Raw genomic sequence first — 15,753 nt, 5'->3', positions numbered from 1 at the left:
ACAACGCTGACCTGATAGCACAAGTATCGTGTGTTTTTATGTCCGTCCTTCCAGGTGATCTACGACAAAGGGGAGACGTACGCCTTCTCCAAGCACCGACGCTTCTGCCACGAGATCAAGATGAACAAATCGCCCTACAGCAACTACTTCACGCGGGTCTTCTGGAACCGCTCGTACCACGTCTACAAAATCAACTCGGTCATCTCCTTCAAGTACTGACAGGAGGGCTTTCCTGGACCTTGCATGGACCTCATGCATTGAAATATGCCACAATAATCTGCAGTGTAATCTAGGAGGCGGGGTTTCCCATACCTTCTTTTATTTGCGGCGGCCCTTGTTCTGCCAGAGAATAAGCAGCAGCAGCAGGAGGGATCCGTGTCGCCAGCTTCTATTTGCACGGGTACAGTGAAGAGACCCTCCCTCTAAAAAGTACTCACAGGTGGCTCTGTCGTGTTTGTGACATAAAAAAAAAAAAATTCTTTTCTCATTTTTGCAATTGTGTCTTGGCCAGTTGTGCAAATTTGATGATTACATTATACCCACCCCACCACCACCACCTCCTCTGGCATCCTTCTGTCTCGATGGACAATGTTGGCGCCCCGGTTGGTCAGTAATCAGACTTGTTGAGAGCAGCGTCTGGTGTGACACAGCAGTCCGATTCTGGCATGGCGGTCTGTGCTGCAGGTGTGGCACACAAAGTCGTACTGCTGTGCAGAAGCCTGGCTCTGCTGTCTCTGTTTCCTTCATTCTCTCTTGCTTTCCAGCTGAAGGTTCCCCTTCTCCTCACCTCTCCTGACCCCCACATGCACAGTGTGGCGCCAGCAGCCACTAGTTCCCAACTGTTTGGGTCAATGTCTGTCAGCTTCATGTCTCTTTTGCTGGGAGGTCTATTGGACGTCCCGAGGCTAGCTCGCCATACAGAATGTCCTTGGGGATGCGACAGTCTTCCATGCGGTACACATGCCCAAGCCAGTGCACTCAGCACTGGCACAGCATGAGGTGCATGCTGACGGAGCCTGCTTTCTCTAGCACTGCAGTGTTGGGGACCATATCCTGCCATGTGATTCCCAGGATGCGTCGTAGGCAGTGTAGGTGGAAGCTTTCCAGGCGGTTTTCCTGTCTGGCATATGTGGTCCAGGATTCACTGCCATAGCAAAGTGTTAAGAACACTTCTGGTACACTTTGAGCTCGGTGTTCAGTGTCAGCTGGTTGTTGCCCCAAACTCTCTTCCACAGCTTCATCATGACTGCGGCGGATTTAGCGATGCGTTTGGAGATTTCAACATTGAGTGACGGATTACTGGCAACTGTTGAGCCTAGGTAGGTGAAGTGGTCGGTGGCCTCAAGCACCTCCTTGTTAATGCTGATTGATGGTGCTGCAGGGACGTCTTGGCCCAAACACCTTGCGGGCGTGGGAAACCCTGTACATCAGCCGCTGGAGATCTTGCATGTGTGAGATCAGGGCTGCATCATCTGCAAACAGTAACTGATGAGAGCTGTGCGGACCTTGGTCTTGCACATACCAGAAGCTTCCCGTCGCTTCTGGTATGTAGGTAGACACCTTATTCGAACTCCCTTAATGCAAAGTGCAGCACCTGAGAGAAGAAGATGCAGAACAATGAACACAACCCTGCTTTACACCGCTCCTGATTGTGAAGGATTCTGACGATGCGCCATCAAAGCTGACTGTGGCCCTCATACCATCGTGGAAGAAGACAATTATGCTGAGCAGCTGGGGAGGGCAGACAATCTTCTTCAGCAGTTGGTATAGGCCACTTCTACTCACAAGATTAAAAGCCTTGGTGAGGTCTCTGAATGCAGTACTGTACATAGCGGCATTCGTTGCTCACGACATTTCTCCTGGAGCTGGCGTACTGAGAATATAATGTCGACTGTAGATCTCGCCGCTCTGAACCTGCACTGGAACTCTGAATAGACTTGCTCTGCCAGAACCTGCAGACGCACAGAAGCTGAGCAGGGAGATGCTGCAGTAGTTGTTGCAGTCACTGCGACCGCCCTTGTTCTTGTATAGTGTCACAGTCTTGGCATTACCTTGCCCTCTCTCCAACAGAGACAGAGGAGATCATGTAGTGGCTCCAGCAGAGCTGGCTTTCAGCATTTGATAATCTCGGGAGGTATTCCGTCTTCACCTGGAGCTCTAACCCATGATAGGGTGTCGATTGCTTTGCTGAGTTCCTCCAGGGTGGGCTCTGAGTCCAGCTCCTCTAGAACGGGCAGGTCCTCCAATGCAGCAAGGGCTTCCTGGGAGACTATGTTTTCTCTTGAATACAGGCCTAGGTAGTGTTCAACCCATCTCGCCAGTTGTTTGTGTGGTCAGTGATGATCTTGTGTTGGATTTCAGTGGCACACACTTCTTCATTGGTTTGCCTATTGCTTGCTTGATGCCCTCATACATGCATCTGATGTGACCAGTGTCTGAAGTCTGTTGGATGTTCTCTGACAGTTGATGCTGGTATTTGTTCTCACAGCGGCGCGCAGTTGTGGGACCTCGCTTTGGGCAGCTTTCCGTGCCTGCAGGTTCCTCGCAGATGAATCACGTTTGTACTCAGTCAGTGCAGCGCGCAACTAAGTTTGGTTTTTGATTTGTTTGTTTCTTGTTTGCCATCAATAAATGAATATGTTTCTGCTCCAGTCTGCCAATGTTACATGTACAGTATGTGTGAATATGGGTACGTCTGCAAGCTGAATATATGTGAACAAATATGGCAGCTGCTTATCTTTGTGGTTCATGTCAAATTCTATAGAACTTTCCAGATGAAGTACTGTGCCACTTTCTGTTCTTCAAACCTTACTATATACACATTTATCAAAAGTAAACGGGGGAAATCTAAATATGGTGGACGGACGAATTGAGAAGAGGTGTTCAACGAGAATGAGCAATTGCTTGGTTGGTGGAAGATGTCATGGAAAGTCTTTATAAAAAAGTAATTAAAGGCTATATCTGCGTTGATGAATGCAGATATGGATGAAGCTGTGAGGCGCAATCTTCAGAATGTAAATGCCTTATCTTATTTAAATTTCCCCCGTTTACTTTTGATAAACGTGTATTTGCGTGTACTTCCTGTCCGTGACATATTTTCCGGACTCCCGAGTTTCCATAACTGCATAGCCACTGCAAGCAGAAATCGTGTAATCACATGGAGTAGTAGTCATCCTGGCAGAATGACCCGCCCACAGCTTTCATTTGCATGCTTTTGTCTTTCATTAATGAAAAAACACAAATGGAAAAGACAAAGATAAAACAGGAAAAGCGACACCAAAATGGAAAAAAAACTAAGACATACAGAAATCATTCTTTTGTCTTTGTCATTACTAAATGCAATGACAAAAAGCAAGTAGAAAAGACAAATACAAAACAGGAAAACAACGGCAAATTGGAAAAAACAAAGTCAATACAGAAAAACAATGACAAAATGGAAAAAGAATATGACTATTTGTATATTTTTTATTATTGATTCTCTTTGTATTTCCACATTTGTAATTGTTTAAATTATTGATTCTTTTTGTATTTCCACACGTGTTCCATTTTAATTTTGGCACTCCTGTGATTCCATACAATGGTGGCAGCCGACGAACACTCGGTTATTTAATCTTAAAAAAAATGTGTACAAAAATATAGAGACCTATTTTTAACCCGTCTTTGGCACTACGGTATAAATATTGTATGCGTAAATGCGGCGCAATGTGCAACTTCCTGGTGACGGAACGGAACCGGAACCGGAAAAGGGCTAAGCGATGGATTAGCAGAATGAATTACGTGAGACGCAACAGTACGTGTAGCTCCTCCTGCTTCTAGGGACAAGTCCTGTACATTCACACACTCTTATGTTCTGCTAGTTAATTGTTTATCCACAAAGGTAAGCCAACGCCCCGTAGTTTGTGAGCTAGCTAGAAAATGAACCGTGAAGGAGACAGAGAAGAGAGGCTGCTGCGTATTGTCTTCATTATGCTTTACATTTACCACAAAAGAAAAATACCCCGCCCAGTTGGGCTACATGGGATACATAAACAAGCTCACTTGCGCCAAATGCTACTTTGTTTACTATCATGAGTTAAATGACAGCTTTTTGAATCGTAGCTTCTTTATTGTTGGTATTAGTCAAATTCATTGTATCTGATTGTTGCGTCCTATAGATCAGAGGTGTCCAAAGTGTGGCTCGGGGACCCTTTGCTGACTGCAGCTTGTTTTTTTCATAGGCTCTGAGATATTGTAAAAATAAAAAAATTGATATTAATAATAATACCCAGTGAAACATTGATTTGTGCTCACCAGAGAAGGATGAGTGCGGAGGCAGCAGACCGCGTCGCTGCTGTGACGAGCAGCCGGCCCAGTACACCGCTTCAGACGTCCTGGTTTGAGTTCCTCCTGGATGGCGCCTTGCTGGAGAAACACCTGCAGAAGTCCAATGCAGGTCAGTTCAAGCCCAAGACAAGCCCCTGAATGTTAATTATGGTGACATCATGGTCATACCTGTGTGCCTCGTCAGACCCAACACCTGTGCAGCTCATCGTCCAGTTCCTGGAGCAGGCGTCCAAGCCGTCTGTGAACGAGCAGAATCAAGTGCAGCCTCCGGCGGACAACCGGCGGAACCGTACCTTGAAGCTGCTGGCTCTGAAAGTGGCCGCGCACATGAAGTGGGACCTGGATGTGCTGGAGAAAGGGTGTGTTTTGCCGTACAACTTGGATTTAAGATGCCACATGAGACCAAAAGTGATGTGTACTGACCCCTTTCAGCAGCTTGAGCATCCCTGTGTTGAACATGCTCCTCAACGAGCTCCTGTGTGTGAGCAAAGTGCCGCCGGGGGTGAAGCACGTGGACCTGGACCTGTCCACCCTGCCGCCAACCACGGCCATGGCCGTCCTCATCTATAACCGCTGGTGAGTCAAAACGGCAACCGCCGTAATCAGAGATTGAAAGCTAAACGTGGCATCCTATCACGCGTCCAAAAGGGCCATCAGGACCATCGTGCTGAGCAGCTTTCCTGAGAAGCAAGCCAAGCCGGGACCGCATCAGATGAACATGTAAGTTTTCTTTTCTTAGCACATAAAAAGTCATTTTCGAGCAGGTCTTGTTGTGCTTCCCTGCAGGTTGAATGTGGTGCAGCAGGAAAAGGAGATGACGGACAACATCCTCAGTGTGGTGAGTGAACATCCGACGTGTTTGGTCCACGTGTGGCGTGACGTCCTGATAGGACCATGGCTGCCATTTTTGTGTCCAGCTGAAGGAGCAGGCGAGCGACTCCATCAGCGTCCTGACGGGGGCGCTTCAGCTGAAGAAGGACTTCTACGTGCACACCATGAGGACGCTCGACCTGCTGGCTGCGGACGGCGCTGCCGCCAACGGCGAGACCGAGTCCTCCACGGCGGGGCTCCGCATCAGCGCCAACGAGCTGCACTGCCAGGTCTGCCTGTCCCTGCGATGTCCCACATTTTCGGCTGAGCTTTTTTTATTTATTTTTTTTATTTATTTTTTTTTTAGGTTCACTACGACTTGGGTGCCATTTCCTTCCAGCAAGGCTGCAGGGACCAGCCGGCCTTTGAAAAAGCCAGAGATCACTTCAGGCAGACGAAGGAACTCTTGAAGAAGGTAGGTCAGGGGTCACCAACGTTTTCCTTGTGAGAGCTACTTTTACAAAAAGAAAATGGCCAAGATCTACTCATTTTTAAAACATTTATTTTCAGAGCTTATTTTAAACCCAAACAAAGCGAATATGCTTGTTTTACCAGAACATGAACAAAATGCTGGTGTCCACAACTCACATGTTGTATTTCAGAATGCATTTCTTTCTACTGTTCTTTCATTATTGACTGAAAACCTGAATGAAAAGCAGGCTTGCGGGCACCTCATGTGGTCATGGGGGGCTACCTGGTGCCCGCGGGCACCACGTTGGTGACCCCTGAGGTAGGTGCTCACCTTCGCTGCATACAGGACTGCAATCTATGTGTGGCAATGCTGTGGTCTAGTTTGACGCCATGACGCATTTGCACAAAGGAGTAAAAAACATGAAAAATAAAAGAATTACAGATGTCTTTTCTTTTTTTATATCACAAACAAGACTGAGCTGCTTGTAAGTGCTTTTTCATGGGGGCGGGGGGGGGCCCCACAGCACTACCCTCTGCTCGTTGAGAGGAGCGATGTCAAGACATTTGTGGCTTCTGTGAAAAAGAGCATCAAGAGCGGTCTGATGACTTGCTACTGGAAGTTACTAAGCTGGCAAGACTGATCCTTCCTACTACATCTTCTTATTCTCTGGCAGACCGGGTGCGTTATAATGGCTCGATGAGAGAGGGTATGACAAATAGGTCGAGCAAAGAACAAACACTGTGGGTGGGGTCTTGCTGAGCTGGTTGACATAAGCGGGTTCCAGTTGAAAAAAGGCCAGGACTTTCTTCAGGTTCATTTCTGACAAGCCGAGACAGCGGTGGGGATACATGGTGGTGATCTACAAGCATGTCTTATATTGAATGTGTACCTTGTCTTGGTCTCTCAAGCTGGACTCTGCAGTCCACGTCCACCTGGACGAGAAGCGACTGGCGGGTTACTGGAACGCCTGCCAGGCTCTGACCGGCGACTGCGACTCATGCGACTCGCAGACGACCCGCTACGACCAGATCAACATGATGATCAGCGCTGGCAGCTACCAGGTCGGTGTGCGCTTTTGGACGCCACAAGCCCTGGTGACAGTCCAGTTTGCACTCTTGCAGGCGGTGGTGGACGCTTTCATCAAGGACAACGTCAGCCGCAGTTTGCCAAAGCACTTCAGGTGCTCTGTTCTCAGGGAGTTCTTGCACAAGGCCCAGCAAGGGTATGAGGCACACGTCCATGCAGAGTACGTATTGTTGCAAAGCAATGAGACATTTTTGTGCAGGGAAGCGGGCCTGGATGAGGTTTGCCACAAGTTGTGCGTCTGCAACGCTGTGCGTGATGCTCTGGAAGGGGAAGTCCTCGGCGTGCGCTTCCTGCAGCTGCTCCTGAAGCCCAGCAAACGCCTGGTGGGCTTCATTTTGGAGGTAGTCCTGCACACTATGTGACTAATGAGCGAGGGCCAATTGAAACGTGCACGGTTTCCTGCAGGTGTGCACGCAAGCACTGGCAAAAGAGCGTTCATCAGAAACCTCCAGAAGGAACATGGCGACGTTCGTGCGGTGAGTTGATTGGAGCAATGCTGGGGTTTTTCTTATGCGCACCAACCCCCCCCCCGGTCTCGCAGCACTCTGTGTGAAAGCCTGGAGGATGTGTCTCTGGTCTTCGTGGTGTCCTCGCACAAACTCTTCACGGAGTTGCTGAAGGAGGAGGAAAGGACGTTGCTGGTGGAGCAGATGAGGAAGAGGTCGGCCACGGTCAACCTCAGCGCCAAGCCCCTGCCCTCCTTCTACGACATCCCAGGTAACCGCCGAGTCCTTACACGCACATCCACACACGCTGACGACGACGTTCCTCGGCAGTGTCGGCAAGCGTGAGCGTCGGGCAGCTGGAGCAGCAGCTCATCCTCTCCTTGGAACCACGCAGGATCAGGCAGATCCTCAACGAGCTCCATGGCATTGCAGATCGGCCCTTCTGGAGGGTCAACAGCAAGGTAGAAGCTGGGCTGCGTTTGATGGAAGTGGGAAATGAAAATGCTGCTCTCCTTTCAGTGGGAGGTTCCTCCAGACTACATCAACGTGATCCTGGCCATCAAAGACAACTTGACCAAGGACCTGGTCTACATCCTCATGGCCAAAGGCCTCCACTGCATATCTGTAAAGGTTAGCTCATATCAATGCTTTGTGTATGCAGTGTTCCCTCGTTCATGGTGGGGGATAGCTTCCCAAAATAGCCCGCCATAAGTGAAATCTGCCAAGTAGCCAACTTTATTTGTTTGAAAAGCCCTCACCGTACACTTTATTCGCTTGTCTCACATTTCGCTCACGCTTAACCACTCAAAGAAGTTCAAACCTTTGTTTTGAATTTGAGTGACCAACCTCCTAGGTTGGACACAAGAAATGAATCCACTCACATGTGTTTCACTCCTCTGTGGTGTTCTTGTATCCTTGGTAACACATATTGCTGCAGATGAAACCCACGTTCATTTACAAGCTAGCAAGCAAGCTGGCAGTGACACAGGAGACACGGCAGGGCGGCGCCAAGGAGATTGAGTGACAGTGGTCTACAGCCAATCAGGACGCAGAAACCTGAGGGTGCAGACAGATGAGAGAGCGAAGACAGACTCATTTTCCCACAATGTAATTCTTCTTAAAGGGCCTGTAACGGCGTTCATATGCTATAAGAAATAAGAAGCATTAAAAAAGTTCTGTGAAACAGCGCCTCTGCAAAAGGTGAAATGCGATAGAGTGAGGGAACACTGTACACCGAAAACTCCTGAACCCCAAACATACACATATTTGGGGCGGCGGGGGGTGTCTAGGACTTCCTGCACGCGCGCCAACTCTTCTCTGCCTGCCTGGAGCTGGTGACGGAGTTTTCCCCGCGGCTGAGGCAGGTGATGCTGAATGAGATGCTGCTGCTGGAGTTGCGTGCCCATGAGACGGTGGCGGCCAAGGGCAGCAAGGAGCGGCCGCCGCCCGACCTGATCAGCAGAGTGAGGGGCTACCTGGAGATGAGGATCCACGGTGAGTCGGGTCAGGGCGACGGTAGCTAGCATGTACACGTGCCACCTTCAGGTTTGTCAAGTTGTGGTTTTGTGTGCAGATCTGCCTCTGCGTCAGGTGGTGGGGGAGGAGTGCGTGGCCTTCATGTTGAACTGGAGGGAAAACGACTACCTGACCCTGCAGGTGCCATCGTCTGCCGTCATCAGCAACCCGTACATCAAGGTCATCACACCTTGCTTTTCACATGCATGCACTTTATTGGCTTTCCTATATATATATATATCTATATCTATATATATATATATACACACACATACATGTACACCTACCTACCTACCTTCCTTCCTTCCTGCCTTCAGCTGGGACAGCTCTTGGCATCCACATGCAAAGAGCTCCCGGGTCCTAAAGAGAGCCGGCGCACTGCCAAGGAGCTTTGGGACGTGGTGGTGCAGATCTGCAGCGTCTCCATCCAACACAAGAGGAGCAACGACGGCCGAGTGGGCCTTATCAAGCACCGGGAGTCCTCCCTGGGCATCCTGCTCAGGTGTTACTCTTATTTAAAGGAACCACACCTGCGCTCACTAAATACGTGTTCTAATTCTCATACCTTCTTGTCCATCAGGAGTAAATTCATCACTTTTGTCACCAAGATCAGAGTGAGTACGTGACATGAATCATTTACGTGCTGCTTGCATCATCACCACCACATTGTTTTCTTCCCAGGAGCCGTTGGTGTTGACGACCCTCATCTCGCTTTTTGTGAGGCTCCACTGCACCGTGAGGGTGTGTCCTCCACTTCCTGCTTCCCCGCTCGCAAAATGAGCTCCTTTTTAACCTTCCTCGTGGTCTCGCATCTCTCAGGATGACATCGTCAACGAGGTGACGGCCGAGCATCTCTCCATATGGCCATCCTCTCTCCCCAAGTAAGCTCTGACGTCGTCCTCCCCACACGCGCTGCAGCTAACAGGTATGTACGTGTGCAGCATACAGGCGGTGGACGTGGAGGCCGTGGCGGTGACGGTGAAAGAGCTGGTGACCTACGCCCTCACGCTCAACCCCAACAACCAATCGTGGCTCATCACACAGGCCGACATCTACTTTGGTAGGAAACGCTTCTTTCTGTCCCCGCAGGACGCCACCTTCAGGTCACAGGGGGGCTCCACAAATACGTCCCAAGATGACACTCACATGCCAACTCATTTCTTAGTTCAGTTCTTCAGCAGCTTCATCACAAAGACTTGATTTGAATAGAATATTTCCTAAACAACACGTGTTAACAAGCGAAGCATCCAAACATTCTCACCTTATTGGGCCTCGTGTTCTTGGAGAATTGACGCCTTTTTCCTGGTAGACTTTTGACTTTATTCTCCTAAGACTGCAAAATCTGCACTTTGCTTTTTTCGTTTTCCAAGTATTCGCACCTGCTTCTGGTAAATTGTCTTCTGGAAATTAGGAGCACTTTTGGCTTCGCTCTGTGCAGGGCCAGTTCTCTTGTGGTCGCTGTGGTGTGGCTCCTGGGGGTTTGCTCCTGGCCTGCCTCAGACTCAATTTTAACCACACAATAGACACTTAGGGTTGGGGGGCTGGCCATACCTCAGCTTTCCCCCCATTTTAATTGCCTCGTTAGCTATCACTCACATACATACATACACGCCCCCCCCCAGCCACATAGAGGTCAGGCCTCCAGAGCTGTCCTCTTTTATTTCACAATAGACGCAATCCCATCTCATCACATACACGGGTGGAGGGGGTAGCCTATTCCGTGGGCCCGGGGCTGTGGTCGTGGACCTGTCCGCTGACCGCAGGGGTGGCAGGCTCGCGGCTGCTGATCCTGGGGGCGTTGGCCTGCCCGCTTGCTCATTTGCTGGCTTTCCACCTCGCCTGCTCCTTTGTCTGCCTTGCTGGGGTTGGGGTGGGGGGGGGCCTGGTGTTTTCATGCTCCCTAGCAGGCTTCCAGGTGTCGGGGGGCGCACGGGTTAGGGGCTAGAGTCATGATAATCCCAAAACAACCCTTCTAGGGACTGATGGAGCCATCATTTTTTGCTCTTGTTTTGGAACGGCAAGAGCAAATACAAAGTCCCATTTTCTCCTTGTTCAAACGTGGTGGCTACATGAGGAATAACATCATGATGTCATTGAAATTTTTACTTTCATTCCCTGCAGTGACCAACCAGTACTCAGCAGCACTCAACTTTTACGTCCAGGCCGGCGCCGTGGCCTCGGACTTCTTCTCTAAAGCCGTCCCGCCTGATATCTACACAGACCAGGTGGGTGCTTGACCTTCCTTCCCTGCCGCTGGTCCTCATGGTGCAACCTCCGCCCCACAGGTGCTGAAGAGAATGATCAAGTGCTGCTCCATGATGAACTGCCACACTCAGGTTTGCGGCGCTCGCTGTCATTCTGCCCCGCCTTCCCTTCCTGGTCCTCAACGCCTGATGTGACTTCCCTCCTGATAGGTTGCCGTCCTCTGCCAGTTCCTGAGGGAAGTGGACTACATGACGGCGTTCAAAGCTCTCCAAGAGCAGAGCAGGTACATCGGGACACCCCCTGTTTTCTTATCTAATCTTATGTGTTAACATGCGTGACTTTGATGCAGTCACGATGCCATGGACTCCTTCTACGACTACATCTGGGACGTCACCATCCTGGAGTACCTCACACGTATCCTTGCTCTTACTTGATTGGTGAACTTGAGTTCACATTTTCTAATCATTCCACCTGAACAGTAGGCAGATATTCATCACAAGCGTGGTGAAGCGGAAAAGAGGCAAATAGCGGTGAGATGCTCCACACGCATCAATTCCTCCATGTTTTTTATGGTGATATTTGGTGGGGAGTGAGATGTGACACCCAACTGTCCACTAACTCAGCATCATCATGGTCTTCCTGATGGAAAGCAGTGTTTCCCATAGACGCGGCCTTTTTGTCTTCAAGTTGGCCACATTTTGTTTTCATGTTCCACAAACATGGGAGCCACTCAGTGAGACTTCCAGGGTGAAGTGCTTCAATGGTTTCTGTTTGTTGGAGGTTGTGCTTGGAACATTTGAACTACACTCCAATTCTTGCACGTTTAGAAAGAGTGCAATGTTTACTGAAAGAGGAGGCAACATGGCTCTTTTGATGGCAAAGGTTGTGGACCCCTGCTCTACATGGTCTTTTAAAAAAACAAGACCTAGTGATGAAACAACTTCTGTTCTTTTTGGAGACAAATATGACAACGCTTCCATTTCAAAGCACCCACAGGCGGCTCCATCTTGAAAGAAGCCACAGAAGAAAGTTCATTTGTATTTCTGAGCATATTTGTTTTACTTTCAAAGTTTTTTTTCCCCTCCTCCCTTTTTGCCAATGATGCAACCGTTTGCCACAGATAGGTGGCAGCCCTGCGGGAACACTGCACAGCCGTACCTACAACCCCTGGCAAAAATGATGGAATCACCAGTCTCGGAGGATGTTCATTCAGTTGTTTAATTTTGTAGAAAAAAAAGCAGATCACAGACATGACACAAAACTAAAGTCATTTCAAATGGCAACTTTCTGGCTTTAAGAAACACTAAAAGAAATCAAGAAAAAAGATGTGGTAGTCAGTAACAGTTACTTTTTTAGACCAATCAGAGGGAAAAAATTATGGAATCACTCAATTCTGAGGAAAAAATGATGGAATCATAAAAAAAACAACAAAAGAATACTTCAACACACCACTAGTACTTTGTTGCACCACCTCTGGCTTTTATAACAGCTCGCAGTCTCAGAAGCATGGACTTAATGAGTGATAAACAGTACTCTTCATCAATCTGGCTCCAACTTTCTCTGATTGCTTTTGCCAGATCAGCTTTGCAGGTTGGACCATTTTCTTCAACTTCCACCACAGATTTTCAATTGGATTGAGATCCGGACTATTTGCAGGCCATGACATTGACCTTATGTGTCTTTCTTCAAGGAATGTTTTCACAGTTTTTGCTCTATGCCAAGATGCATTATCATCCTGAAAAATGATTTCATCATCCCCAAACGCCCTTTCAATTGATGGGATAAAAGTGTCCAAAATGTCAACGTAAACTTGTGCATTTATTGAAGATGTAATGACAGCCATCTCCCCAGTGCCTTTACCTGACATGCAGCCCCATATCATCAATGACTGTGGAAATTGACATGTTTTCTTCAGGCAGTCGTCTTCATAAATCTCATTGGAACGGCACCAAACAAAAGTTCATCACCTTGCCCAATGCAGATTCACGATTCATCACTGAATATGACTTTCATCCAGTCATCCACAGCCCATTGTAACCTTGTTTTTTTCTGTTTAGGTGTTAATGATGGCTTTCGTTTAGCTTTCCTGGATGTAAATCCCATTTCCTTTAGGCAGTTTCTTACAGTTCGGTCACAGACGTTGACTCCAGTTTCCTCCCATTTGTTCCTCATTTGTTTTGCTGTGCATTTTCTGTTTTCAAGACATATTGCTTTAAGTTTTCTGTCTTGATGCTTTGATGTCTTCCTTGATCTACCAGTATGCTTGCCTTTAACAACCTTTCCATGCTGTTTGTACTTGGTCCAGATCTTAGACACAGCTGACTGTGAACAACCAACATCTTTTGCAACATTGCGTGATGATTTACCTTCTTTAAGAAGTTTGATAATCCTCTCCTTTGTTTCAATTGACATCTCTTGTGTTGGAGCCATGATTCATGTCAGTCTACTTGGTGCAACAGCTCTCCAAGGTGTGATCACTCCTGTTTAACTGCAGACTAACGAGCAGATCTAATCTGATGCAGATGTTAGTTTTGGGAATGGAAATTTACAGGGTGATTCCATAATTTTTTCCCCTCTGATTGGTCTAAAAAAGTAACTGTTACTGACTACCACATCTTTTTTTCTTGATTTCTTTTAGTGTTTCTTAAAGCCAGAAAGTTGCCATTTGAAATGACTTTAGTTTTGTGTCATGTCTGTGATCAGCTTTTTTTCTACAAATTTAAACAACTGAATGAACATCCTCCGAGACTGGTGATTCCATCATTTTTGCCAGGGGTTGTAATATTGCACTGCAAGGTTCCTTACGAACGCTTCTCTCTCCTGTCCACAGATAAAAGCCATCGGCCAGACGGAGTTGAACACCAGCAATCCAGAGGAAGTTCTGCAGCTTGCAGCGCAGAAGCGGAAGAAGAGGTTCTTCCAGGCCATGGCCAAACTCTACTTCTGACCACAAGCACCTGATCAGGACTTACAGCACCAGAATGTGGATTTTATTTTGTGGTAGAAAATAAACTGGTTGATAAATGAACACTTGTACGCTTGGGGGCCGCACCCACACTTAGCCTAAAAAGAAGGTCCACTTTGGAGTAAAGAGTGAAACTGCATTTCACACCAGTTCTTTTTGCCCTCCAACATGAGCAGCATCTCCTAGCGGCTGGTGCAGGAGTTGGAGTTCAGTCTCTTTGTTCCAGCTTTGCCTACAAAATGTCATCTCATCCCCTGAGTGGTCTTTCTGTTGAGTGCTCGCCGTCCTGCGCTTTATTCAGTGGTCTGTTAGCATCACTTCCTCCTGCAAACGAACATCTCATGAATATTCATGTTGACAAGCCAACTGACCTGCATGCTGAGGTAGGATGTGTGTGTCACGATGTGGCTTACGCAAAAGATTGGAACCCGTTACGCAGAAAAACACAGCGCTAGTAAAAAATACAAATTACCAAAAGATAACTAAGGAACTCAGGGCTAGAGCCAAACATACAAAGAACAAAAAAAACACTGCAAGGCAGGAAAAAGGTTACTCACTGAACGAAAAGAGCTGCAGAACAGGTAAGTGGCAGTAGCAAAATCACAATGGCAAAAAGATATGCGAGCAAAGGGGTCCAGTTGGGAGCCAAGGGATGAGGAACAGGAAGCAAGGTTGGCAAGGGAATAACTGGCAACTAGATAGTGGCCAGGCAGAGGTATATATGGGGAGCTGGAGATTGATCACAGGTGTCCCTGATTACTCATCAGTGCAGCCATGACACTGCAAGGATAGAACAGAGGCGGCCGCAGAGTGCAAACAAACACAGAACATGACAGTGTGTGCCTTTGGATGTCGTCGGTCTTCCTGTTTGAACTCTTTCAGCGTTGCACAACCGCACCGCCTACACATCTTGGCAAAGGGCGCCATCCGGTCCACGCGGGGCTGCAGGACCATGTCGGGAAGGCCTGGACATGGATACAAACATCAGGTCCCTCACTATTACTCCAGTGTTTGCCATGCATTCATTTATTAGCTTGCTTCAGGAAGCATTGTATTATTCATTCGCAGCTATGAGCTCAGCAAACACAAAAGGAAGTTCTCATGCAACCATATCCACAGCACCATCAAAATGACACACATACCGCAAAGCATGTTGGGCAGCAACACTACTCACACTCTAATCCAGGAGTGTCGAACTCGTGCCATGGAGGGCCAAAACACTGCAGGCTTTCTCTCCAACCAGTTTCTCCAGCAGGTGATTTTAATTGATGAATGCCTTCCCTCAAATGGAAGGAGGTGTTGATCATTAAAATCACCTGCTTTAGTGACCAGCTGGAAAGAAAACTTGCAGCGTCTTGGCCCTCCATGGCACGAGTTTGACACATGTGCTCTAATCACAGCTGGTCATCACTTCATGCGTCCAATTTCACTTCTTTTTTAACCAAAAATCTATGAATAAGTCATGCTGTTTTGTGGTGAAATCAAGCTAATTGGACATACATTTGCCTAAATTAAGCATTTTCAAGCATACAAATGGTTGAATGAAGTCCAATACAAATATACGGCATTCAGAGAGGTTGAATGCCTCTCTGAAGGATCTCCTGTTCATAGAAGGTTCCGGTGTTGGCCGTCACAAAGGCCATCTGAGAGAGCTTTGGAGGACACGCCTCCTGACAACCATGTCATTTGGTATTTTCGTTTTGTGCTGGAGGCCGCAGAAAGTAAGGGAGGAACCTCCTCACTCACCTGCATTTTGGAAGCCACAAAGAGGTGGGCTACTCCCACAAGCTGCAGCATGATCTTCTCGAAGTAGCTGTGCTCCAGGTAGAAGGTCTGACGGCTCACTCTCACTGAACCATCACTGGAGCTTCCAAAGAAGTTCTGTACCTCCATCGGCCAGTCCAGGAGGATGGATCTCATCCTGGGTTGAA

General features: G+C 48.0%; 1 protein-coding gene and 1 long non-coding RNA gene across 9 annotated transcripts in view; one reads left to right on the top strand and one right to left on the bottom strand.

Moving 5' to 3' along the window:
- Positions 1–14,526, top strand: part of ints8 (integrator complex subunit 8) — a 31,555-nt gene extending 17,029 nt beyond the window's left edge. For 2 of the 8 annotated variants that reach the window (XM_054763078.1, XM_054763076.1), the window contains exons 18-44: positions 4,294–4,432; positions 4,508–4,682; positions 4,756–4,899; positions 4,972–5,043; positions 5,110–5,161; positions 5,241–5,423; positions 5,501–5,608; positions 6,514–6,666; positions 6,727–6,827; positions 6,891–7,032; positions 7,097–7,167; positions 7,233–7,408; positions 7,468–7,598; positions 7,657–7,767; positions 8,427–8,631; positions 8,711–8,832; positions 8,970–9,154; positions 9,233–9,266; positions 9,334–9,393; positions 9,472–9,533; positions 9,594–9,712; positions 10,774–10,877; positions 10,938–10,988; positions 11,067–11,140; positions 11,207–11,271; positions 11,344–11,387; positions 13,688–14,526. In XM_054763078.1, the coding sequence (XP_054619053.1) occupies positions 4,294–4,432; positions 4,508–4,682; positions 4,756–4,899; positions 4,972–5,043; positions 5,110–5,161; positions 5,241–5,423; positions 5,501–5,608; positions 6,514–6,666; positions 6,727–6,827; positions 6,891–7,032; positions 7,097–7,167; positions 7,233–7,408; positions 7,468–7,598; positions 7,657–7,767; positions 8,427–8,631; positions 8,711–8,832; positions 8,970–9,154; positions 9,233–9,266; positions 9,334–9,393; positions 9,472–9,533; positions 9,594–9,712; positions 10,774–10,877; positions 10,938–10,988; positions 11,067–11,140; positions 11,207–11,271; positions 11,344–11,387; positions 13,688–13,804 (3,000 nt within the window). In that variant the 3' untranslated portion in view covers positions 13,805–14,526. Of the gene's footprint in view, positions 1–54; positions 2,652–4,293; positions 4,433–4,507; positions 4,683–4,755; positions 4,900–4,971; positions 5,044–5,109; positions 5,162–5,240; positions 5,424–5,500; positions 5,609–6,513; positions 6,667–6,726; positions 6,828–6,890; positions 7,033–7,096; positions 7,168–7,232; positions 7,409–7,467; positions 7,599–7,656; positions 7,768–8,426; positions 8,632–8,710; positions 8,833–8,969; positions 9,155–9,232; positions 9,267–9,333; positions 9,394–9,471; positions 9,534–9,593; positions 9,713–10,773; positions 10,878–10,937; positions 10,989–11,066; positions 11,141–11,206; positions 11,272–11,343; positions 11,388–13,687 lie in introns of those variants that run through there. The other 6 variants (XM_054763081.1, XM_054763082.1, XM_054763077.1 and 3 more) reach the window with 5 other exon arrangements.
- On the bottom strand, positions 4,203–12,043 carry LOC129172894 (uncharacterized). The gene is made up of 2 exons (XR_008567123.1): positions 4,492–12,043; positions 4,203–4,413 (listed from the first exon to the last, which is right to left on the bottom strand). It is a non-coding gene; the product is annotated as an uncharacterized LOC129172894 (long non-coding RNA).
- Positions 14,527–15,753: the final 1,227 nt, after the last annotated feature.

The sequence above is a fragment of the Dunckerocampus dactyliophorus genome, chromosome 20 (genome assembly GCF_027744805.1).
Source record: "Dunckerocampus dactyliophorus isolate RoL2022-P2 chromosome 20, RoL_Ddac_1.1, whole genome shotgun sequence".
In the NCBI taxonomy this organism is placed as follows: Eukaryota; Metazoa; Chordata; class Actinopteri; order Syngnathiformes; family Syngnathidae; genus Dunckerocampus; species Dunckerocampus dactyliophorus.
The sequence above is the reverse complement of the archived record's forward strand: the minus strand, read 5'-3'. Positions and strand labels throughout refer to the sequence as shown.